The sequence below is a fragment of the Lacerta agilis genome, chromosome 6, assembly GCF_009819535.1.
Source record: "Lacerta agilis isolate rLacAgi1 chromosome 6, rLacAgi1.pri, whole genome shotgun sequence".
NCBI classification, from domain to species: domain Eukaryota; kingdom Metazoa; phylum Chordata; class Lepidosauria; order Squamata; family Lacertidae; genus Lacerta; species Lacerta agilis.
Genome location: NC_046317.1, coordinates 7231764 through 7255730, shown reverse-complemented (window position 1 = coordinate 7255730; position 23967 = coordinate 7231764). Strand labels below are relative to the sequence as shown.

At 46.6% G+C, this 23967-nt stretch overlaps 1 protein-coding gene across 1 annotated transcript in view; it reads right to left on the bottom strand.

Annotated features, from left to right (window-relative positions):
- Positions 1 to 23967, bottom strand: part of CACNA1E (calcium voltage-gated channel subunit alpha1 E) — a 364294-nt gene that overhangs the window by 76568 nt on the left and 263759 nt on the right. Inside the window, exons 22-26 of the mRNA XM_033151321.1 lie at positions 22694 to 22983; positions 15976 to 16150; positions 11930 to 12059; positions 5163 to 5222; positions 1550 to 1656 (exon numbers count right to left, since the gene is read on the bottom strand). Of these exons, the coding sequence (XP_033007212.1) occupies positions 1550 to 1656; positions 5163 to 5222; positions 11930 to 12059; positions 15976 to 16150; positions 22694 to 22983 (762 nt within the window). The remainder of the gene's footprint in view (positions 1 to 1549; positions 1657 to 5162; positions 5223 to 11929; positions 12060 to 15975; positions 16151 to 22693; positions 22984 to 23967) is intronic.

Below are 23967 nucleotides of genomic sequence, written 5' to 3'. Positions count from 1 at the left end.
GAGAAGGGAGAAGACGCAAAATGTCGAGCGTATCTCCCGGAATGGAGATTTATGCCTTGTACATAAAAGCTTCTAGATTAGGAAAGAAGCTGGACTCTGTTGTCTGTAATTGCTGGTATGCTGGTATGCACACACACCGCTGCGTGAGAGAAGATAACTCTGCTGATAGCACAGGAGACGGAAGCAAATGCGCACGTACAGCAGGTATGTGCACAGAGGAAGCGTGCCGGGCTCCGTTAGTGTGCAGAAGTTGGTTTGAAGCCTTTCCAACAATCAAAAAACGCTTCAGGTTATGGGTTCAAGCTTATGCAACCTGAATACAAGGAAGCCCAGTATTAACTGCCCCGATCAACCAATGGTTTAGACGGCAGGCACTGGCAGCATGGACCAAACATAGCATTGCTTACAATGGACAGAAAAGGGACTGGGGGGGTGAGGAGGAGAATTTGGAGAAGTAGAAAGTGGGCTTCAGCACCCAGCTGCTGCTTTGCTCCAAACTGCCCTTTCCTGAAACGGCTATACTTTACAAACCAAAGCAAAGCAAACTCAAGACACTAGTGTTTTTTATTACATATACAGTGTAATGAAGATATGTGTCCTCACTACAGACCCAAACTAGTTTGTTTTCACCCAAGTTATCCAAAGTGCTGTGTTTCTAGAGGGGCAGGTAGGGATCCTAATGCAGGACTCAGAGCTCCTCCTTCGGGGCTCCTCGATAGCTCAGTTGGTAGAGCACGAGACACTTCATCGCAGGGTTGTGGGTTTGAGCCCCACGCTGGGCAAAAGGGTAACAGGCGACTAGATGACCCCCGTGGTCGCTTCTGGCTCTACGATTCTATGTAACGTGTAGTTTTAAGTTTGCCGTGTACATGTGCCCCGAGAAAAAGAACCGGCCGAATAAATAAAGAAGTACTTGTAGGGTTTTCAGGACGGAGTCTTACCTGCTTGGCCCGATGAAGCCAAAATCATAAACATGTTGCTATTGAATCAATGGAATATATTTCCAAATTTGAAAGTGCAATATACTGGTATATGTCAATGGGCACTCTTAGAAGGGATAGCTTTCTTGTTAGGGTGAATGCCAAGCTGATTCATGAGTTGGGTTGGGTAGGGGATGGATGGATGGGTAGATGCCTGAGAGAATGGAGGTGGGTGAGGAGTTCATGACCATGGGGCCCAGCTTATGTATGTCTGGCTGTTCATTTCTTTATTCCTATTGCACATGTTCTAGGGGCAAAACCACAACTATCTGGGGGCCCTTCACTTTCCAGATTGCATTTTTTTGTATGTCATTTTCTCCCCTCCCGCCTTCCTGCAATGTCCTTGCATCATTACAAACACACACACACACACACCCCGTCTCACAAATAAATCTCAAGCAGGTGGCAGAGGCAAAGGCATTCACTGGACTGACACAGCATAGATACCAACCTGGGGAGTGTCTGTGCCAGAGTTTCACTGGCAGCACTGCCCTGAACTGCGTGAGAGCTATTGGAAAGGTGACAATCTGAACGCTGACAGGGGAAGCTCTTGAAGTGCAGGTACTTACGCCAAGGCAAAGGCCATCAGGGCTCCGACCACCACAATGAAGTCCAGGATGTTCCAGAGATCTCGGAAATAGGAGCCATCTTGCAGGATTAATCCCTGATCTATCATCTGCGGAAAAGGTGGAAGCAACTTAGTCATAAAGCCATTGGAATGGGAAAGGGTCACTTTTGTAAACTAAATGTGCTGCTACACGACAGCTTCCGCATCTGATCAGTAAAATGGAAGAGCACATAGTTTTGAAATAATCAAAACGAACAATTTTAAAAGTCACAAGATAGCATAGTTGTCTAGCCATCAATAATGATGCAATCTCCAACAGGAGTTCGTCAGCATAGAACCACATTCCAAAGAGAAGTCACCATTTTATTAAGCAAAAAAATTACTATTACAGCATGATGGCGTTATGATACTATGCCCCTCTTTCGTTTTATATACCATGATTTTATTAAAGCTGCAATGTTACAGCTAGTCAGAAGAGTCTCTTAACATTGATTTAAACCTTGTGTCTCACTTCAGTGTCATGTGCTACACAAACATACACACATATGGGGTGCCATGTACTGCCACCAGGTCTGGGTGCAAGGAGTCACCTGGCTGATGATATAGCCACTAGCTTCTGTAACCTTGTTTTTTAAAAAAAGGATTGGATGAATTTATGGGGGGAACATTTATCAACAGCTATCAGATGTAATGTTCTCGAAGCTGCCAACATGAGTCTGACCAGACTGCGAGAGGCAGTGGAAGACAGGAGTGCCTGGCGTACTTTGGTCCATGGGGTCACGAAGAGTCGGACACGACTAAATGACTAAACAACAACATCAGACGTAATAGCTAAACAGCATGGCTCAGGACACCACTCACTGATTGGCAAAGGGAAAGGGAGACATGCTTGCAAGTTTCCCTTTAAGGAACCAGCTGGCCAGTTTTGCCATGCAGAGGGGCCTTGAGTTTCCTTCCTCAGGGCCGTCATGCCATACAAAATACACCTTTCGATGGTGTGCCCAAGCAGGGGAAAGGGCCTGCTTCATCACAAGGCCCTGATTTAGATAAGCCTCAGCCCCACTAGGAGCTTATGAAAACCAGAATGCCAATTTAGCTCCCCAACTGCCAATCTGGTGCCTAATTTTAGAAGCTCTGCTCTGTGGGAGTGACATTTCCAACATGACAGAGATGCGCAAAAGGTTCTGCTTTAAGAAGAGAGAGAGAGAGAGAGAGAGAGAGAGAGAGAGAGAGAGAGAGAGAGAGAGAGTGGGGTGGCGTATTCAATTTTCTCTTTCTACTCAAGAAACCATTTCACATTCTGTTCCACTGAGGCCAACGCTCATCACCCACAAAGAGGAAGTCACAGAACTTGTCGCTGTAAACCGAGATCGCACCAACAACTCACACCCACGGCTTCTCTTGCCATGCCTAATTTTGGCAAACTCAGCAAGTGCTGAGAAAGTGAGATTATTCTTGGATTTATTTGGTGTGGGGGTTTTTGTTCTTTTTACTAGAAAACTCATCAGCTTTGCTCCCTTCTGCTTCCTTCCCCATTCCCCCACCAGCTTGGAGAGGAATTTCATAAACTGGACTCCAGCATATCAAGGAATCACAAGAAAAGACTTGGAATGTATATGTGTGTGTGTGTGTGTGTGTGTGTTTGCATGTGGGCACAAATAGTTTGAAAGGTGACGCAGCAGCAGAAGTTCATAAGGTGGTGTCAGGCCCAACCCACTCCTTGGCATATAAGAGAGGCCTCAGGTGTGCACTGCAGCCAATTCCTCCCTCCTGTTATAAGAATTTTAAGGTCTCAAATGTAGAATGAATATTCACAAATGCACGCATATCTAAATATATAAACCATGTGTCTGAAATAGCACAGGACAGCAATCCTGAAGCCATTTTGACTCTCCCAATGACCTCAAATATTGCTCTGCAGTAAGGGAGGCAAATTGGGGAAGGCTTGCCATTGTCTTTTTGCTTGCAAATCCTATATTCTGGGCATATTTGTGTATGAATAGGGTGAGCCTGTGACATGGATTCAGGAACTAAAGTATTAACCATCGCAAAAGAATAGCCAGGCTGCCCAGGTAATGCAACCAGCGACCATTATCAGGTATCCTGGCAGATCTGTTGTAGACCTGCCTCCTGTGATGTATGTATGATGATTTTGGGGTTGTCTTTGGCTAAGCTAAGGGGATTGGGCAATGTCCAAAGTCTTTAAAGGTTCCTGCACACTTTTTTTCAGGGTCTGTCCCTCCTTGGAAGGAGGGGAGGGAACTCTGTTACAACAGAACAAATAAATAAATATCTGCCTTGCTTTCCACTGGATCCTGCCTCCACCCATCCTTCTCTGACTGATCATGGACTTAGGGGACTCAGAGCCCCAGGCGGAATTGGGTAACCAAAGCCAAATCCCAAATTTTTACATCACTCCTTGCCTATTTTGCTGACACACGTTGCTCTGCTGGACTTTGCTATTGGCATAGCTGGTCACCGCCTTCGGGGACAGGTTGGCGTTTTTGCAGTTGGCAAATTGGCTCTGGCCCTCTGCTTTCTGCCATCCTCATAGCAATTGTCACAACTTTGGCAGCTTAGGCATTGGGTAGGCGTAGTCTTGAACGGAGGGGAGGTTGTAGACTCTGCCCACCCCTCCGAAAAAGGGGTACCCCATTAAAGAGACCTAGGGGAGATGCTTCTGTCTGCTCCCCAGGTGTAGTCCACTGGGGTAGCTAATCCTTGATGTGGGTCAGGGACTCCTTCACTTTTGGTTGTCCCCAAATGTAAGTCCTTTCTGCAGCCAGGCTGGAAGTGGTGGGTTCTACCTAATGCCTATGCCAAACCTCTTACATCTGTAGTTGTGGCCTGATTTTACCCAAACGCTAGTAGGCATGCCTTTTTATTATTGGAATTTGGGCGGTCCAAAGGTCAGGGAGGTGGAGATGCGTTGCCATGTAAAGGAATGATGGCAAAGCCTCTCCTCTTTCCGGAGGGGAGGGGTTGCGAGCAGGAGCCATTTCCTGCCTTTGGTTGGTCGCCTTGGTTGCCCAGAGGGCCTGGTAGGAGTTTTTTTTTATCCATTTGGCAAATTGGCACCGGCCTCTTGGTTTTTTCGCCTGCCTCGTAGCAACTCGTCACAACTTTATGGTATTGGCGGTTAGGCATTGGAATATTCAATAGGTGATGTAATATGTGTGGTGTGTTGGAGGTCAGGTAGCGGCCATCACCTACCTCCTAGGGGTATCCCTTTAAAGGGATCCGGCGGTCGTGGATCCTGTCCAATGCCCTGCTAGTGGCTAGGGCCATGGCACGACCCCCGGTGACGTCAGGGGAAGCTTCCAGTTGAATTTGCATCAACAAGCTCCTCCCACTGGTTGTTAACCCTAAAGTGGCTGCCCCCCCACGGGGTGGAGTCTGGTGTTGCGCTCTTATCCAATGCCTAAGCCAATACCACTCACACACCGTAACCAATAAAGTTGTGGCCTTATTTTACCCATTAACCTAAAATCATCTGTCTGTGTGCTTTATTTACTCCACGTGGGTGATGGGTCATTGACTTGCAAAGCACTCTGTAGGAATATCAAACCTACCATCTTTCCATTGATTTCATGATTCTTTCCCTTGTTTCTTACCTTGATAACCATCTCAAAGGTGAAGACGCCAGTGAAAACATAGTCAAAATATCTCAGGACCTGCAAAGAGAAGAAGAGAATATATTTCTGATGAAAACACTCACATATTTAAGTATCAGCTGTATTATATGCCTGTTGTTACGTTCTTTTTCAGAATTCCAAACAGCAGCGCTCACAAATTTTCTTCAATCAATTTACCTGCATAAAAGACTGTTGCGGCAAAACAATAAAGAGCCTTGTGTCGTACCTCAGAGACAAACAAAATCATTATGGCATAAGCTTTCATGGACGACATACAGCTCACTTCACCAAACACATGAAGAGGACTCTAGTTCACACAAATGTATGCCATAATGACCTTGTAAGTCTGGAAGGTGCCATAAGACACCATGTCAGCATCCCCCAACCTCATGTTTGGAACTAAAGCAATGAACCCCAGCTACCACAGCTGTTCTGGCTGAGGCTGGCTGGAATCTGTCAAAAACAGGGGCAGTCAACATGGTGCTCTCCAAATTTTGATCCCATCAACCCCAGCCAACAGAGCATGTCAAGGATGATGAGTGATGTAGTCCAGAAACATCTGGAGGACATTCTGGTGGCAACTTCTGGTCTAAAGTATTTTTGGGGAAAGGCTGATCTATGTTCTTTTACTAATGTCGAACCAGTTTTATATACTAAAATGCACAATAAGTAAAGGCAGTGATCAGTGAAACCTTCACTACAGGTCCAGAACGAACATAGACTTTCTAGTAGAAATATCTCTGGAGGTAAAAGGAATCAGAGTGGGAGAGAAGGAATACAAACTACGCGCCTTTGCAGATGATCTGATGCTATCCCTACAAGAACCAGAAAGCAGTGTCCCCAAAGCTCTAGAATTAATTGAACAATTTGGACGTGTAGCTGGCTTCAAACTAAATAAACAGAAAACCAAAGTTTTAAGTAAAAATATGAGTGCAGAACAGATACAAAGATTACAGGAGGGCACCGGCCTCAATTTTGTCAAATCGGTAAAATATCTAGGTATCAATCTCACAGCAAAAAATGTGAACCTGTACAAAGACAATTATGAAAAACTGTGGATAGAGATAAAGAAAGACTTGGAGATATGGACAAGATTGAAATTGTCGTTAATGGGAAGAATAGCCGCCATTAAAATGAATGTTCTACCAAGGATGCTGTTTTTATTCCAAGCCATACCAATTTTGGATAAAATGGACTGCTTCAAGATTTGGCAAAGGGATCTATCGAAGTTTATATGGCAGGGCAAAAAGCCGAGAATCAAGTTTAAGGTGTTGACAGACTCTAAAGAGAGAGGAGGCTTTGCCCTGCCGGATTTAAGACTTTACTTTGAAGCAGCTGCCTTTTGCTGGCTAAAAGATTGGTTCAAATTAGAGAATGTAGATGTGTTGGACTTGGAGGGATACGATAATATGTTCGGTTGGCATGCATACCTTTGGTATGACAAAGTTAAAATTCACAGAACTTTTAAGAGTCATATAATCAGGAAATCTTTGTATCAGGTCTGGATTAGGTATAAAGACTTACTGGAGAGAAAGACTCCTAGATGGATATCACCAGTGGAGGCTAAGGCCTATAAGAGACCAAACATGTCTGCTAGATGGTTGCGATATATGGACATATTGCAACAGGAAGGGGACTCATTTAAGCTGAAAAGCTATGATCAAGTTAAAAGTCAAGTCCCTGACTGGTTGCAATATCATCAGGTACATGAAACTTTCAAACTAGACAAAAAAGTTGGTTTTCAGGTGGAGAAATCAAAACTGGAAACAGAACTGATCGAATCGAACTCAAAAAACCTTTCCAAGATGTACAATCTGTTGCTAGAGTGGCATACTAAAGATGAGTTGGTTAAGTCAACAATGATAGATTGGGCAAAAGATGTTGGTCATAATATTATGATGGATGACTGGGAGAGATTGTGGAGGAAAGATATTAATTTTACTGCTTGCAATAGTTTAAGAGAAAATGTAATGAAAATGCTTTATAGATGGTATCTGACACCAGTCAAGCTAGCTAGAATGAACTCTAAAACGTCGGATGTGTGTTGGAAATGTAAATCGTCAAAAGGTACTTTTTATCACATGTGGTGGTCGTGTTCAGGGGTAAGGGCCTTCTGGGATAAGATTTATAATGAGCTTAAGAAGGTAATGAAAATTACCTTTTGCAAGAAACCAGAGGCTTTTCTCTTGAGCATGACCAATGATGAGATACCCAGTCAGGATAGAGTGTTTTTTATGTATGCCACAACAGCTGCTAGAATTTTATTGGCAAGAACTTGGAAGGGCGAAGAGATACCGACAATTGAAGAATGGCAGATGAAACTGATGGAGTACATGGAGCTTGCAGACCTTACCGCCAGAGTCCGAAACCAGAGGGAGGAGAAGGTGTCACAAGACTGGAAGAAATTTAAAGACTATCTAGTTAATCATGTTAAAATGAATGTTTGAGTGTTTGTGCAGGAATATATAAAAGAATCGGCTTTAGAAGTATAAGTAGAGCTATAATTGTTTAAGAGGATATTATTTGATTGGATAGATTTATTTGTATAAGAAGATGATAAGATATAGAATATGTGTCAAGGAATATTTTGGTTTAGATAAATTTAAAAAACATTAGAATATTGAGTATAAGTTAATGACAAAAGAAATGAAGCTACCTTAAAAGTATATATGTTTTTGAAGACAGAGGAGGGAACAGGGGAAGTCCCCCTTAAGAAGTTAAAACAAGTTTAGAAACAGAGATAAGTATCTAGTAAGGTTTGTATAAGTTTGTTTTGTTGTATGGTTTTGTTGCATTTTTGTATTGTTGATTGTTTACTATGCTTTTATGGTGTTTATGCATGTAGGTTTAATGTTGTTTTGTCTCGTTTTATGGAAAAATAATAAAATCTTATAAAAAAAAAAAAGAAATATCTCTGGGCATGAAGTGAGCAACAGCCAGGCAAAATGCTGCTATTGGATGACCTGATTTAGAACGTGTTTCAGAATCTCTATGCAAGTAGAGAAACACAGGTAGTTCTGGAAAAACCATGGCGAGAGAAAAAGACCACAGTGACGCACAACCTGAATTTACGTTAAAATCTAAAAGCTACCATTGGCCAGAGACCTCTGTGGGCACACAGCAGATTCACATTATCTCCTGGCATCTCTGTGGTGAAAACTTATCAACTTTGTGCTGGAAACTAGCCCAGAGGTTCAACAAGAACTGTGCTGGCATGCAATCACTTTTGGTCTCTTCCAAGAGACCTGCCTGTTTCATGAGGAATTCCTGCTAGAATGGCCTGGCAAATTACGGGCAACACATAGCTGCAATTGGTCAGAAGAGTACCGGTACTTTCAACTCCCTTTGCTGTTGTCACTGAAGCCACTGACTTTAAATGGTTTCACTCTGTCTAGCTTGTGCTCCACCGAGGCATCATGTTTGCAGGGCAGAGTGACTAATAGTGGGTTGTTATTGTTGTTGTTGTTCAGTCATTCAGTCGTGTCTGACTCTTCGTGACCCCATGGACCAGAGCACGCCAGGCACGCCTATCTTTCACTGCCTCCCACAGTTGGTCAAACTCATGCTAGTCGCTTTGAGAACACTGTCCAACCATCTCATCCTCTGTCGTCCCCTTCTCCTTGCACCCTACATCTTTCCCAACATCAAGGTCTTTCCCAGGGAGTCTTCTCTTCTCATGAGGTGGCCAAAGTACTGGAGCCTCAGCTTCAGGATCTGTCCTTCCAGTGAGCACTCAGGGCTGATTTCCTACAGAATAGGTAGTTTTGGATCTTCTTGCAGTCCATGGGACTCTCAGGAGTCTCCTCGTCATCAAAGGGGCTGCTGCAGAAGCTGGTTTGAAAGCTGGCAACCCTCGTCAGCTGCCAATGCTTTCAGGCCTCTTGTGTTTCCTGCTTTTCCTTGTCCTGGGCCTGCTGCCCGTGGCCCTCCTTAAGCCCTTTGCATTCCCCTGCTGCCTCTCATCTGGTCTGTTTGCCTTTTCCCTGCCTCCTTACCCTTAGATCAAATTATGCCTGTTGCCACCTGCGCCCTCCGTCCTTTCCCTCCGACACCCACCCACAGCAATCGCTGCAGAGCACTTACAAAAGCGCCACTTGGAGCAGCCAAAAGCGTAGCCCCCACACGCAACATGCATATTCCTCTCGGCCCACTTGTCACCAAGCGGAGACAAGCTATATACGTGTTCTCCTTGTGACTAGGAACAGACAACCCGTGGAAGTCTCTGTTTCAGGACCCAGCACTGCTATGACTGACTTCCCGATTCCGACATGAAAGCTGCAAGGATCCTTCCCCCGCCCCCCCAAGCTAATTTGCTACGCACAATGGCTAACTAATTACCCGCCTCTGGGACCAGAGAAAACTATTCATCGGATTGGAAATGGGAAGCCGAGGCCAAGCATTATCAGCCTCAGCGGGACAAACGCTCCTTTTCAGTGTTTAAAGTACAGTTAAGTCGGAAGATGCAAGCTCCTGCAGGAGTTTGAAGTTAAAATAAGATGCACAGCCAGCCCTCTCCCCATCTTTTACTCTCAGGGATACCAGGTACCACTGACTTTTCCTTCTTTGCCTCTCTTCCTGTCCCTGCTCTGCCGCTTAAGACAACTTAGTTTTTGTTAAAGAATTTATTCATGGCGTCTCCACTGGGAGGACTAAGTGTCAGGAAGCAGCCCATCCTGTATACAGCCACCAAAAGGGAGCAACTACCAGGAGACAAGCCACACCAGCCAATGAATCCTCCTTGTAACAATAGGCTGTGGTGTGTCCTTGTTCAATCCAGTCTTCCTCCTTTTTCACCTCTGCTTTTGCCTCATTCTGCCCTCCAAGGCACAGGAGCCAAGTCCGACAACTACAAAGGGCTCATGCCACTGCTGACACACTTTTTCAATTGGTCGTTAGGAATGTGCTGCCCAGTATTCTCTGGGCAGCTCACAAAAAAAATTATCTCCAGACTTAATCTCTGTTTTGGTCAGAGGGACCGACTCAAACCTCCGCTGGCTGTGGACCAACTCCACTCCAAAAGAGTCCCGGGTGGTATTTAATCGGTGTGTAAGTGTGTAAGGGATGCGGGTGGCGCTGTGGGTTAAACCACAGAGCCTAGGGCTTGCCGATCGGAAGGTTGGCGGTTTGAATCCCTGTGACGGGGTGAGCTCCCGTTGCTCGGTCCCAGCTCCTGACCACCTAGCAGTTCAAAAGCATGTCAAAGTGCAAGTAGATAAATAGGTACTGCTCCAGCGGGAAGGTAAACGCCGTTTCTGTGTGCTGCTCTGGTTCGCCAGAAGTGGTTTAGTCATGCTGGCCACATGACCTGGAAGCTGTATGCCGGCTCCCTTGGCCAGTAATGCAAGATGAGCGCCGCAACCCCAGAGTTGGACACGACTGGACCTAATGGTCAGGGGTCCCTTTACCTTTACCTTTAAGATCAAGATCAGCCACCTGTCCCTATAAAGGAGGGGTCAGGTCAGCAAACTTTTTCAGCAGGGGGCTGGTCCACTCCCTCAGACCTTGTGGGGGATGGACGGACTATATTTTTTGGGGGGAAATGAACTAATTTCAATGCCCCACAAATAACCCAGAGATGCATTTTAAATAAAAGCACACTTTCTACTCATGTAAAACCACCAGGCAGGCCCCACTCATGTAAAAACACGCTGATTCCCGGACCGTCGGCGGGCTGGATTTAGAAGGTGATTGGGCCGGATCCGGCCCCCGGGGCCTTAGTTTGCCTACCCACGCTGTAAAGGCTGCCTTGGGGTGGAGTTCTATGGTTGCTGCCCTCCTCCCACCACCATGCAGTGATATCTGCAATTACTCCATGGCTTGATTTACCTGGAAATCTTTATTGTGAGAATTTCCAACTTTTAGTTGCCACCACAGAGCAGAAGACCAGCCCAGCCAAGACCTGCTTCTGACGCTTTGCAGGAAGGGAAGTAAAAGTGACTGGGCTTTGCCCACGGAATAGCAAACAGCACTACTGTACTGTCCCAGCCGGCAAAAACTCACTATTTGCCTTTTGCAATCAGAAGAATACTTCGGCAAATCTTTTCCTGTGACATTCAGTGTGTGTGTGTGTGTGTGTGTGTGTGTGTGTGTGTGTGTACTACTTTGCCAGGGAGATAGTTAGGATAAAACCTCATATGTGTATCTATATCGATCTATCTATAATCTATCGAGACAAATATATAAGGTATATGTCATGGGTAGGCAAACTAAGGCCTGGGGGCCGGATGCGGCCCAATCGCCTTCTAAATCCGGCCTGCGGACGGTCCGGGAATCAATGTGTTTTGACATGAGTAGAATGTGTCCTTTTATTTAAATTGCATCTCTGGGTTATTTGTGGGGCATAGGAATTCGTTCATATTTCCCCCCCAAAAAATATAGTCCTGCCCCCCACAAGGTCTGAGGGACAGTGAACCGGCCCCCTGCTGAAAAAGTTTGCTGACCCCTGGTATATGTGAACAATCAAAGACGTAATCTCTAACCATAGCTATCAACCCCCCCCCCCCCTTTAAGGGAGATTCCCTTATTCCAAATAGGATTCCTTGCAAGAAAGGGGAAAAGTTGACAGCTATGACCTCTGCCACAGTACAGCCCAGCAAGAGAACAATTTCTGTGTGTCTCATAAGCATGCGGCCCGGTTCTATACCGGACTGTAAAGAGGGCCTATAGCTGGGAGAACTGGAGCTCATTTAGATTAGGATCTCACGGTGGGGCGAGCATTTTCAGAAAAGCAACAACGGGTTAATCACTTTATTCCTCTCTGAGTTGGTCAGGACAGGGTCCTCCGCTGCCAAGGCAATGCTGCTGGCTGCAATCACCAGAAGGATGCACATCTCAAAATAGCGCAGGTTGACAATGTAATGGCAGACTCTTCGGATTCTGTCAGGGAAAGAAGACAGAGTGGTAAGTGCGATGGATGGCCACCCATCTCTCACATACATTTCCGATCCTTCAAGGCCCTCCCAACTTATCAGTGCTGTCAAGTATCCCGTTTTCCCCGGGATTCTCCCTTATTTCAAGCAGTTTCCCGCTGCTCTCCCTTATTTTTTATTTCCCTTAAATTTCCCGTTTTTAATGGAAGCAGCTCCTCCCCTGCTGGCCAGGGACTGGGTGGGAAGACCTCGCCTACTTGGAGAGAAAAGCCTCAGCCCTCAAAGCAAGTGGGAGCCGTTTCCCGTGCTTACAGGGGGGTGTATCCCTCCCCCTGCATCAGCCCCTATCCGTTGCCGCCGAGCCCCTCAGCCGGCCAATAGGGTTAGCTGGCGGGCGGAGCCTGGCTGCCTTTGAGCAGCTGCTGCTTCCTGTCCTGTTTTGATGGGATCAGACAAGAAGACGATGGGGCTCCATTGCGCGGAGCACATGGCTGCCCTCCTCTTTGCTGGCTGCCCTCCTCTTTGCTCCGCTCCGAGCCCGAGCCTGCTTGGAGTTTACATTGATGCTCCGCCCACTTTTGCTTCGGGCTCCGCCCACCACTGACATGTGACTGTCCCCGGGATAGGTGAGAGTGCTGATCCCTGATTTTCAAATCCGAAACTTGACAGCTATGCAACCTATACCAGTGTACTTGGCATTCATAGAGCATTTCAGAGCGTTTATAGTATTTCAGGTGCATTTTCTCATCGGTGCCAATTCCTGCCGAGGCAAGCAGAATTAGCACCACTGCTAGAGGCAAAACATTAAAGCCCCCTCCTCCCAGGGTTCGAATCTACACCTGCAACTGACTAAAAAAAATTAGTAAAAAGAAAAGAAAAGAAAAATGCATTAATTTAATTGTTAATTGCGTTAATACAGTGACCATGGACAACCTGAAGGTAGGAGCAGTTTTAGCGATAAATATAATCGTACCAGTTGATGAAGGGAAACTTCATCATGGGGCCTGGTCTCTAATGCAAGCATTCCCACAGAAGTTGGTCAGATAACCGAGAGAGAATGACAATATGGTTTGCCTACCTTGGTTTCATTGCTGGAGTGAGGTTTGAACTAGCAAACTTCCCAGCTTCCACAGCTAAGCACTACACTCTGTCAGCACTTCTTAAACACATTTCATTTGGCTCCAATTCTAACTACCGGTATATCTTTTCTAAGAAGCCTGCAAACTGAACAGCCAGGAATCTGGTAAGCTGGAGCACTTGGCTTCATGTTGAATTTTGTAGGGTGGTAACTACCATCGCCATCAGTGCCGTCTTAAAGGGATCGGGCGCCCTGGCGCGACGATCCCTTGGCGCCCCCGGTGGGCCGCCTCTCCGCCCACGTCCCTCCCGCGCTGGCCGCCCCTCGGGAGGGGGGGTGGCCGAGCGGGGGATGAGGGGCGTGGCGCTGCAAGCCGGCCGCCCTCCGGAGCCCCAGCTGGAGCGCTGGGAAGGGCACGCAAAGCCCCGCGGTGCTCCAGCGCCACGCCCCTCATCCCCCGAGGGGCGGCCAGCGCGGGAGGGAGGTGGGCGAGCGGGGGATGAGGGGCGTGGCACTGGAGCGGCACAGCGCTTTGCGCGCCCTTCCCAGCGCTCCAGCTGGGGCTCCGGAGGGCGGCCGGCTTGTAGCTTGCCCGCCGGCGAGCGCCCGCCCGCCCGGCCATGGGGGCGGGCGCGGGTTGGGGAGGGAGCGCCCGGTATGCTGGCGGGCTCGCGGGGGCGCCCCTGGGGGGCCTGGCGCTCTGGTGCACCGCGCCACCCAGCCCCTATTATGAGACGGCCCTGATCGCCATCTACCAATTAGGTGGGTCCTGCAGCGTTTTGCCTTGCAAGACCCCCCCCCCCCAACAGCACAAATTGGGTTGCCCAATACAGCCATGGCATCTTCCATTTTGCTTGCCACTAATACATTCGCAAAAACAAAGCGCTTTCCAAGTGTTGTTAAAGCCTCTGCCTGGGTTGCATGTGTGCGGGACCTGCCACCTTCAGCCTTGACACTCCTGCAATGAGCAGAAAGACCTGAAGGAGGAGTGTAAGCATGTTTGGCTTAATACACTTACAGTCCCTCTAGCAACGGCGGCGAACGGAGGGGGGGCGGGCTATCTGCTTGAACATATGTTCTCCAGAGCTAGCCCGCTCCCCACACATGCTGGATAACCCTAAAATTACCCAGAACCCCGGCTGGGGGGCTGGGAAGGATAAACGCCCAATGCCTGAGCCAAGGTCTCCCTACATCTGAATTTTAATAAAGTTGTGGCCAATTTAATCCCATAGAACGTTGTCATGTGTCATTATTTCCCTCAGGGGCTGCCTGGGGTTCGGGGGACTCCGCCTGGCCATGCAATGCTCAGGCCATCTGAAGCTCAGTCAGCACACATTCACTAGGTTTGCTCCAAGTGCTGTTTCATGACCGCATTTAGTTTATTTAAAACCAGTCTTTTAGTGCTAAAACATCTTTGCTTTTTTTGTTTTTAATGAAAGATAGGTATAGTGCTATAACACCATAATGTTAAAATGTTAAGTTTTGTAGTATGGTGTAACAGTGGTATAACACTATAATATCACAATGCTTTTGAAAGGGTTAATTAGCTAACCTGTATATATTTACCTGAATGTATTGTTAGTCCAGAAGTATAAAATAACTTTTTAAGCTTTTCTTTATGAAACCTCTCTGTAAAGCTGTGAACTTTGATCTGCATTGCACTTCTTTCTGGCAAGCTATGACTAAGAGTCTGGAGATAACAGTAGAAGGCTGACCTTGCACAGAGAGGAACTATTGTCTAGGTCAGAGATAGGATGGCCTTGCTGGAGTGCGCATGAACCAACTCAGGGCTAAATGTCCTTTTGCCTTATATGTACAACAGGAAATGTACAACAGGAAATGTTCCTTATATGGACAAGAGGAAGATTCCTGGGGTGGGAAGATGAGCCAGGGAACTGTCTATAAGAACGGTCTGAAAATTGACTTTTTTGTACTTGCTTGGATGTCTGAACACCGCAGGTACCTCTGCATGCAGAAAATAAATCTTTCTCTCTCTGAAGCCAGCAGCCTCAGGTGTCTTTTCTGCTTCCATGTTTTCTCACCGGGCGCAACCATGGGAACCCGTAGAGGCAAATAAGGCTCCACTTTAAAAGAAAATCAATTTAAAAGACCAGTTGTCCGATGGGCAGAGGTGCTCTACATTATTCACAGAAGGGAATAGAGAAAGCTGCTATGGATATAGCCTCATATAACCAAAATGCTCAACTCTAATTAAGGCATAAAAGGGTTAAGACCATAGAGTAAGCTGTCCTGCCAGGCTTCGCTAGTTCACACCCTGACACCTTGGAAAGAAGGGCGATTCTTTTTCCTTTCACTATATGAACCCAACCAATAAGGGGTCCACTGAGTCCAGTACTGTCTACTTTGACTGGCAGCAACTCCCCATGGTCTCTCTTGGGCCTTTCATATCACCACAACCTGGTCCTTTTAACTGGAGATGTCAGCCATGGGACCTTAGACTTCCTGCATACTGCATGTGCTCTATCTACCTTTCAAAATAGCATCCATTCTGGAACTTGGCTGCGACACTGGAATATGACAGAAATGATGCTGGATATTTTTTTTGGGGGGGGGGGACAACGACATTTTTCACACCAAGGTGATTCAAACTTAGATCTCCCACCTAGATAACAAACCAGCTCACTGTTCCCATTTCACTCGCCAAAGTCTCATAGGCCACTCGGCCGATGGGTCTGGAACTTTCTGCGGCGAAACCTACCCAAATCAACTTGTTTTCTGCGGAACCCTGGCATGTTGCAAAGGGTTCCCAGGAGTGTTTCAAAGCAAGCCTGAAAACCAACATATTATGCATTTCATGCAGAAAAGCTAAGGCAGTGTATCTCACGGGTTTGTGGTGCTGAAGATAAACATCGAGCTGTGAGGCACCATGGGTTTGCCCGTTGCAGATTTCTTCTTTTTCTGCTTCTTCTTCTTCTTCTTCTTCTCTGCCTCTGCATCCTCCTCTTCCTTTGTCTCTGCCTCCTTCAAAGGGCTGGCTTCCCCATCTGTCTTGTTGCTAACTAGAAAGTGAACAAGGACCGTTACTGCTATGGCTGGGGGGGGGGATACATTCGACACCAAGCCAGAAGGGAGTTCATAGGCTGGATGCGTTACTTACCTTATAGCCCCAGAGTTTGGGAAAACAAGAGAGCTGAGGACAAAACAAGAATCGGGGGGCGGGGTGTGTGTGGGCAAAAATATACTTAAAGATACAGTGGTACCTCAGGTTACATACGCTTCGGGTTACAGACGCTTCAGGTTACAGACTCCGCTAACCCAGAAATAACGCTTCAGGTTAAGAACTTTGCTTCAGGATAAGAGCAGAAATTGTGCTCTGGCATCGCAGCTAAAGTGGTGCTTCAGGTTAAGAACAGTTTCAGGTTAAGAACGGACCTCCGGAACGAATTAAGTTCTTAACCCGAGGTACCACTGTACTTTAAAAGATGCAATCATACCAAAAATGGCTGCTTGCATAAGCTCGCAGCAAATAATGGACGCCGAGTCCTGTTAGCAGGACTGTATCTGTTGTGGGCGAAAAAATATTTGTATGTGTTAGGAGGGGGGTAGGCTGGATGCCGAGACCCTTCTAATTCCTGGATCCAGCATGGATTCAATTCCTGGAACAGCAAAGGAAGTGAATCTATATCAGGTGACAAATGAGGGGGGGGGCTCTCCCTCAACACGCTGGTAGGCAGAAAGACAAAGGCAAGAGTGGAGAGTTGGGTTGTATGCGAGCTGGAAGCTGGCAGGCTGCAAGTTGGTTGGATGGGAGAGAGAGAGAGAGAGAGAGAGAGAGAGAGGAGAGAGAGAGAGAGAGAGAGAGAGAGCGGCATTCTCTTGGAACCCAAGGCTGCGGCTATGGGGTAAGCAAGACCCTCTTGTAGTGTTAATGCTGTGAACCCCTCCATCATAGGCTCAGGTTCTGCATTTGTGCAAATAAACCATATATCATAAAGACACCGCCGTCTCTGCTGCCCCTCATTCCGAAACCCGAACCCTGTGTAAGCTCCTGGAACCTCCCTGGAACCTTGCGCCCCTCAGAGATTGGGGTGGCACGCAGCAATATTAATAGCAACAACATTCTGCGCACCAGCAACCCAAATTACAGGCCAAGGAACATAGAATTCTGCAGCCTGTAATTTGCATAATTTATTCTGCAATTGCTACTGTTTTGCACGAGATATTCTGGTCTAGCTAGTCACGGGAAGAACAAAGAGCTCTGCAAAGCTGAGAAGCCGTGCTCCCAAACACTTGACATTTTATTCGGCAATTATTCCAGTTTCCGAGATTTCAAGAGATATTGCCCACACACTGTGGGTGAATTCATGGTGTATGCATAATCACTTGATTATGCCTATGGCTGCCTATGTTGCCATTTCTTTTGCTTCCCCAGATCAGGTGCAGAAATATGGGCCAAAGTTAACAATGGGAATATCACCATCTCTCCCCCTCCATAAGGGCTAGAAACTTTTTTTAAAAAAAAAAACTGAACTGTGTGCGCGCCCATTGGCTCATACTGTACTTTTCTTGCGCTGCCTGAAGATTCGCAGCCTAATTACAGCTCTGTCTGTCTAACACTCCCTTCCCCAGCTGTTGCAATGCAAACGCAGAACTGGCAGGTAGAGGAAGACATTTCTGCAGAAAAGGTGTGAGCAAGGGATTGCTGCTTTACATTCACACCTCCTGGTTCTGCAGTTAGTAAGAAGGTGATTAGGAGGAGATGAAATGGGAAAACGGAGAGAACAAGAGAGGCTGTCAAGCACGGGGGAAAGAGAGACAGAGGCGACTTTAGCAAGGCACTGTTTGGCGATGCTGATTAATTAATACCCAAATTTAAAATCTTTCACCTGGACGGTGAAGAAGAACATTCTTCCAGGTGTTTGTGAATGGCAGGAGAAGGCAGCTGGGCCAAAAGCTAAAGAAACACCCTGCTTGGTGGAATATCCTGCTTCTGACAGCTAGCAGATCTAAGATACCTACTTTGAGAAGCTCACCGATCAGCTCCCAGATTATTCAGAAGGTGCCTTTTACTGGTAAGGAAGGATTAGACCATTTCAGGAAGTAGAGGGCTCTGCTCCCTGGTTTCCCACAGGTTGGCCACCTGTGGGAGAACAGCATCCTGGGCCAGCGGTTTGAACCAGCAGGCTCTTATTTTGTTCTTAGGAAGAATAACAAATTTCAGAGCCACACAGAACTCTTCCTCTGCTTATAACTGTGACCAAGTTGGGCAAACCAAGGAAGTTTAAAACAGCACAGAAACCACAACGATAGAAACGAGCAGATTCATGTTGCATCACTCTGCCCTAGCCTTCCAAAGCTTAAGGGCACCTGCATAGGCATAGTAAGGGGGGCGTAGGGGGCGTACCACCCCATGTTCCATAATGGAGGGGTGACAAATTATCAAGGAACAATTACTGCCCTACTAGGGTGGTTCATAAAAAAAAAAACTTTTTTAAAAAAAAAAGCCTGCTCCAAAGGTCTTATCTTACTATACTAGGGATTATATAGCTAAATATGAAAATTCATGCATGTTGGTTAATATATTGACCCTCCTCCACCAAAATAGCTGTTTTCCTATGTTGTGAAGGCTGAAATTTCAGTTCAGTGGAGCACTTACTGTTCCCAACCCTAACCCTGTGGAAAGCCATCTAATTAGACTTTAATTTGAGTTTGAGATGTTTTTAGGAGGTAATTTAATTATTGTTTGGTTTTATACTAATGTTATATACCTGATGTTAGCCACCCTGAGCCCGCCTTCGGCCAGGGAGGGCAGGATATAAATAAAAGTTTTTTTATTACTACTAGTTGTTTGCCCGCTCGGCCTATGGCAGCAGATGGTGTGGATCATGGGGGATGGGGAAATCCACCATTCATTTTGATGCCAACAAAGGTCCGTATAGTTAAAGCTATGGTTTTCCCAGTAGTAATGTACGGAAGTGAGAGCTGGACCATAAAGAAGGCTGATCGCCGAAGAATTGATGCTTTTGAATTATGGTGCTGGAGGAGACTCTTGAGAGTCCCGTGGACTGCAAGAAGATCAAACCTATCCATTCTCAAAGAAATCAGCCCTGAGTGCTCACTAGAAGGACAGATCCTGAAGTTGAGGCTCCAGTACTTTGGCCATCTCATGAGAAGAGAAGACTCCCTGGAAAAGACCCTGATGTTGGGAAAGATGGAGGGCACAGAGAGAAGGGGACGACAGAGGACGAGATGGTTGGACAGTGTTCTCGAAGCTACTAACATGAGTTTGGCCAAACTGCTAGAGGTAGTGAAGGATAGGCGTGCCTGGCGTGCTCTGGTCCATGGGGTCACGAAGAGTCAGACACAACTGAACAACAACAACAAAAATGTTTCCATAGCTGCATGCTATGAGGGAAAGGAGAGAGAACTTGATGGTGGTTGCTATCTTGCCCCCCCCCCATTAACTTAGAAAGATCAGGACCCTGCCAAGAGCTATAAAAATATATTCTATCAATAAAACACAAAAAGAAGGAAGTGCTTGCGTCCTCTGTGACCACCAGAACTTCCTTTCCGAATGGCCGCCCTTGTTGTGGCATATGGATAAATAATTTGCTTCAAGTCATATAAACTCTGGCTTGGGGTGAGGATTTTGCATCATTTTTTTAATAGCAAGAATAGAAAGAAAGCACTCATCAGAACAAGAGACGGGTGCAGCACAAGACTTGAAATACACCAGAAAAATTCCGCAAGGGAAGAGAGTCTGCAGGACTTGGCATGTGTTGGATTTACGTAACAAAAATTGTTTTGGATTCCTGTCTTCCCCTCGCTTGAAGGACAGCTTTCAGCAGCCCTGAATTGTTCTGTGGCTAGACAATAAAACTGACGGATTGAATTTGCTGTTGTGGGGCGGTTCTGCCTACACAGCCAAGAGATCAAGTTCTCCATCTTTTGTCGCTGGGACTTAGGGTGCAACTAGACGTGACAGCCGTATTTTTCTGATAATGGACATGGGGCAGAGTGGGGGGGGGGTGTAATTTAAAATGCAGCATGTGTGGGAAGAGGGAACTGAACTCCACGAGGGGGGGGGACATAGTTTAATTTTTTCTACCACACCAGGAGAAAAATGGGGGTTAAAATGATCAGGTTTTAGGGAACGCCTGAGTGGAAAGAGGATTTAGCTTCCTGCCCAACCCCCTCTTGCTACATTTCCAATTCCCCCCCCCCCGGCTGCCCTGCTTTGCAGGGATTTGGCAGCACCCCCAGTTCTGTTCATGCAACTACGAACACCATGTCCAGTTTCGACAGGTCTCTCTTGGGAGCATTGCAGCACCCTAGGGGCGCTAGCTTCTATTGTGGCCCCCTGGGGTTTGCACTCCAATGTGCAGCTAGCCAGCATATCAGGCTGGTGGGGAAGAAGGGAGAGAATGGGGCAAGTTCTCTCCTCGCTGCCCCTGCTGCTGCTGCTCTCATCACTGTTGCTCGACAAGCAAGCTGACAGAAGGAGGGGAGTGTGTCTGGATCAGACCCTGGGACGCATATGAACCTTAAAAGCTTGCTCATCCTTTGAGGTGGCTTTCTACAAGTTCCCAGAGTTCATATCTGAAGACGTTTGCTGGCATCTCAGGTGCTGACTTCAGCAATCCCTATGCAATGGATTGTGGGATGTGAAACATGAGAGCAGCCAAATACAACATTTCTAGAGTGGACGTGAAGGTGGTCTCAGTCCTCCAGCTGGAACTTCCTGTTCTCCTGGGATGAGACAAAACTTCCTCTGTGTAACTGGGGATGGGTGTGGCCTCACTTGTGCAGGTTAACACAAAACAGCAGGGGCCAGACTCCATCTTCCTCTTTTGGATCAACTGCTCAAGAGAGCACCTTCTAGTTAGGGCACCTTCTAGTTTCCAGCCAAGAGAGGACAAAGGGGCTTTCTCCCGTATGGAGATAGTCTCCACATGTATACTATTTTCTAAGCTAAAAGTCTGCCTTCTGGGATCTTATTGTGAACAGGATGATCTATGTAAGTAAACTCTTTTTATGCTTTTATAGAAGACTGTGTAGTGTCTTATTTTGAGAGGGATTAAAAGGGGAAAATACCAGGACATTTATTACAGAGGTTCTAGCAAGTCTGAGCAAGCTATCCACTGTGTGTGTTCAAAAAGGGGAATATAAGACTCTGCTAAGTTCTGGGACTTGTTAACTCAAGTTGGAATAGGATATAATAAACAATATATCCTCTCCTGCATCCCTAAACATTCCCACAGTGATGCCGCTACAGTTGAAATCTGCTTCACACAAACAGCTCCCTACATGGATGTGAGAAATACAACCCCCCAGCTCTGTTTTCAAGGTTTAAGCAGCTCTTCCTCCCCTAAGAGCCAGCAGGCCCTTGTCCCCTTGGTCGGCAACTGCTTTTGCCGCAGGGTCATGTTTACAAGGAGGCTGGCCCTACTAAGCCAGAGCCACAACCTATCCCTCACCCTGAAAGGAGCGTCCAGAAAACACGTTCCACGCAGCCATTTTTCCTAGCACATCCCTGTCCCACTTCCAGGCTGGCAGCTGGAGCAGCACCTCAACAGCACCAGTTGCTGATCTCCTGTTATAAAAGGAAACATACATGTTTCTCATTCACTGTCTGTCACAGTCGTGTATTGACTTAAAGTACAGACTTCCATGTGCGAATTGGGCCATCCTAGATATAATGCCACAGAAGGAACTTTAATTGCCTCCCCATGCTGCTTCAAAGTGCAGCCCTTTTCAGTACAGCTGGATTGATTGCTGAAAATCATCCACGTGTTGCGAAATATGTGGGATGTGATACATAAGAAGCATTCAAATACAACATTCCTAGTTTTCCTAGAGTGGACATGCAAGGGGATGTTTGGTCCAGCCAGTCAGAACTTCCTGTTTCCTCCTGGGCTGGGACATACTTCCTTTGCATGTGACTAGAGGTGGGCGTGACCTTACCTGTGCAGGTAACCAAAGCACAAGGCACGCAGCACTCTCTCGCTCTTTGACTTCCTCTATCGTAGGAGCAACAGCTTTTTAGCTAGAGATGCTCTGTTGGCTTTCAGCCAATAGAGGACACTGGGATTATTCCCATATGGGATAGTTCCACATGTATATACTTTGTAACTAAGTCTGCCTTCAGGGATCCAACTGTGAACTGAATGTGAGTAAACTTCTTTTATTGACCTTAAATAAGATTGTCGTGTGTTTATTCTTTCGAGAGGGATAAAAGGGGAGCTCACCAGGAACATACAATTCAGTACTGAATTGTATGATAGTGAGAGGCTTAAACAAGCCTGCAACCAGCTAGCTGCTGTGCGTAAAAAGGGGAATGTAAAACTCTGCTAAGTAAAGGAACTGGCTAGCGAAGGTTAGGAAGGATATTAACAAACAATATATCCTCTCCTGCCTCCCTGAACAATCCCACAAAATCAGGGTGTGTACATGCTGCTGTGCACCAGGCCTTTGAGATGCCCTGATCCCCCATCCCACACACACACACACAAATTGTTTGGCAGACCCACACGGCACTATTCCTCGTCACCCTTGAACAAACTGAGCTTTTTTGTCAAACAGGAAAAGAGAGAGATCCTCACTCTGTACCACAGCAGAGTCTTGGACGTCAATCATGATGGTGGTGCTCTCCGTGGCTTTCTCCATGTTGGCTGTGGCGGAGGAGAGATCAGGTTCGCTCCTGCTGATAGTCCTGCCTGTCTCCATGGGCAGGTCCCCTAGGAGCGCTTGCTCACTTGTATCCAGGCTGCTGCCGTCCTGCTCAGTTGGGCTAGCATCCTTGCCTTTGTCCAGCTCAAGGCGGCCTTCCGAGGGGCTTGGCTCTTGGGGGGCCGCTGCAAACTCGGCATCTTTCGCTGGGGCTTCATTGGTCCTACATGGAGGAGAAGACATGCTGGCACAGAGAGGAAGTGGCAGAGACCAAGGAACTGCGCTGGTGGGCAGTGAGAATAAAAACATTGCCTACAGCATTTGCATAACGCTCCCAAAGCATTTCCAAAACAAAACAAAAAATTCCTTCCAGTAGCATCTTAGAGACCAACTAAGTTTGTTCTTGGTATGAGCTTTTGTGTGCATGCACACTTCTTCAGATACACACGAAAGCTCATACCAAGAACAAACTTAGTTGGTCTCTAAGGTGCTACTGGAAGGAATTTTTTATTTTGTTTTGTTTTGACTGTGGCAGACCAACACGGCTACCTACCTGTAACTGAAAGCATTTCCAAATAAACCAACTCACAAATCATTGCAAAAGCACTGCTTGTGGGACTTCTGCAAGATGTGCCAGCATCCTGTTGGGCAAGTGGTGTAAACACCTCCAGAGGGGTAGCCGCGGTAGGCGGTGTACACACCATATATTTAAAGCACACCTACATCCCCACAAAAAAAATCCTGAGAGCCATATTAAGTTAAGGGCTCTAGGAATTGGTGTAAATAACCGCTCCCAGGATTCTCAAGAGGGTGATTTAAATGCAGGGTGTGTGTGTATATATATATGCAGCCTTAGTTTGCTGCAGGAAAAAAGCAGTAACAACGAATGAGCAAAATTATTATGGCATGCTCTTTGTTATTCCTATTGGGGCGGGGTTGACGTGGCTTCCCGAAGTTTGCCCTGTAAGATCTGAACTGGTAATGTCATTGCTCACAGCCCCTAAACTATAACAGCTGCCAAAGAAAGTTGTGGGCTGGTTTAAAAATAGAGGAGGGAAGGGCGAGAAACTTTAGGCACATCTGCACTCAGCTCACACCATTTGATTGCAAACTTAATTAAAACCAGAATAATTAACACCTCCTGATTTCAGAAATTGGAACAATCATTCCACACAGAAGCATATATCGAAAAACAGTCACACACAGA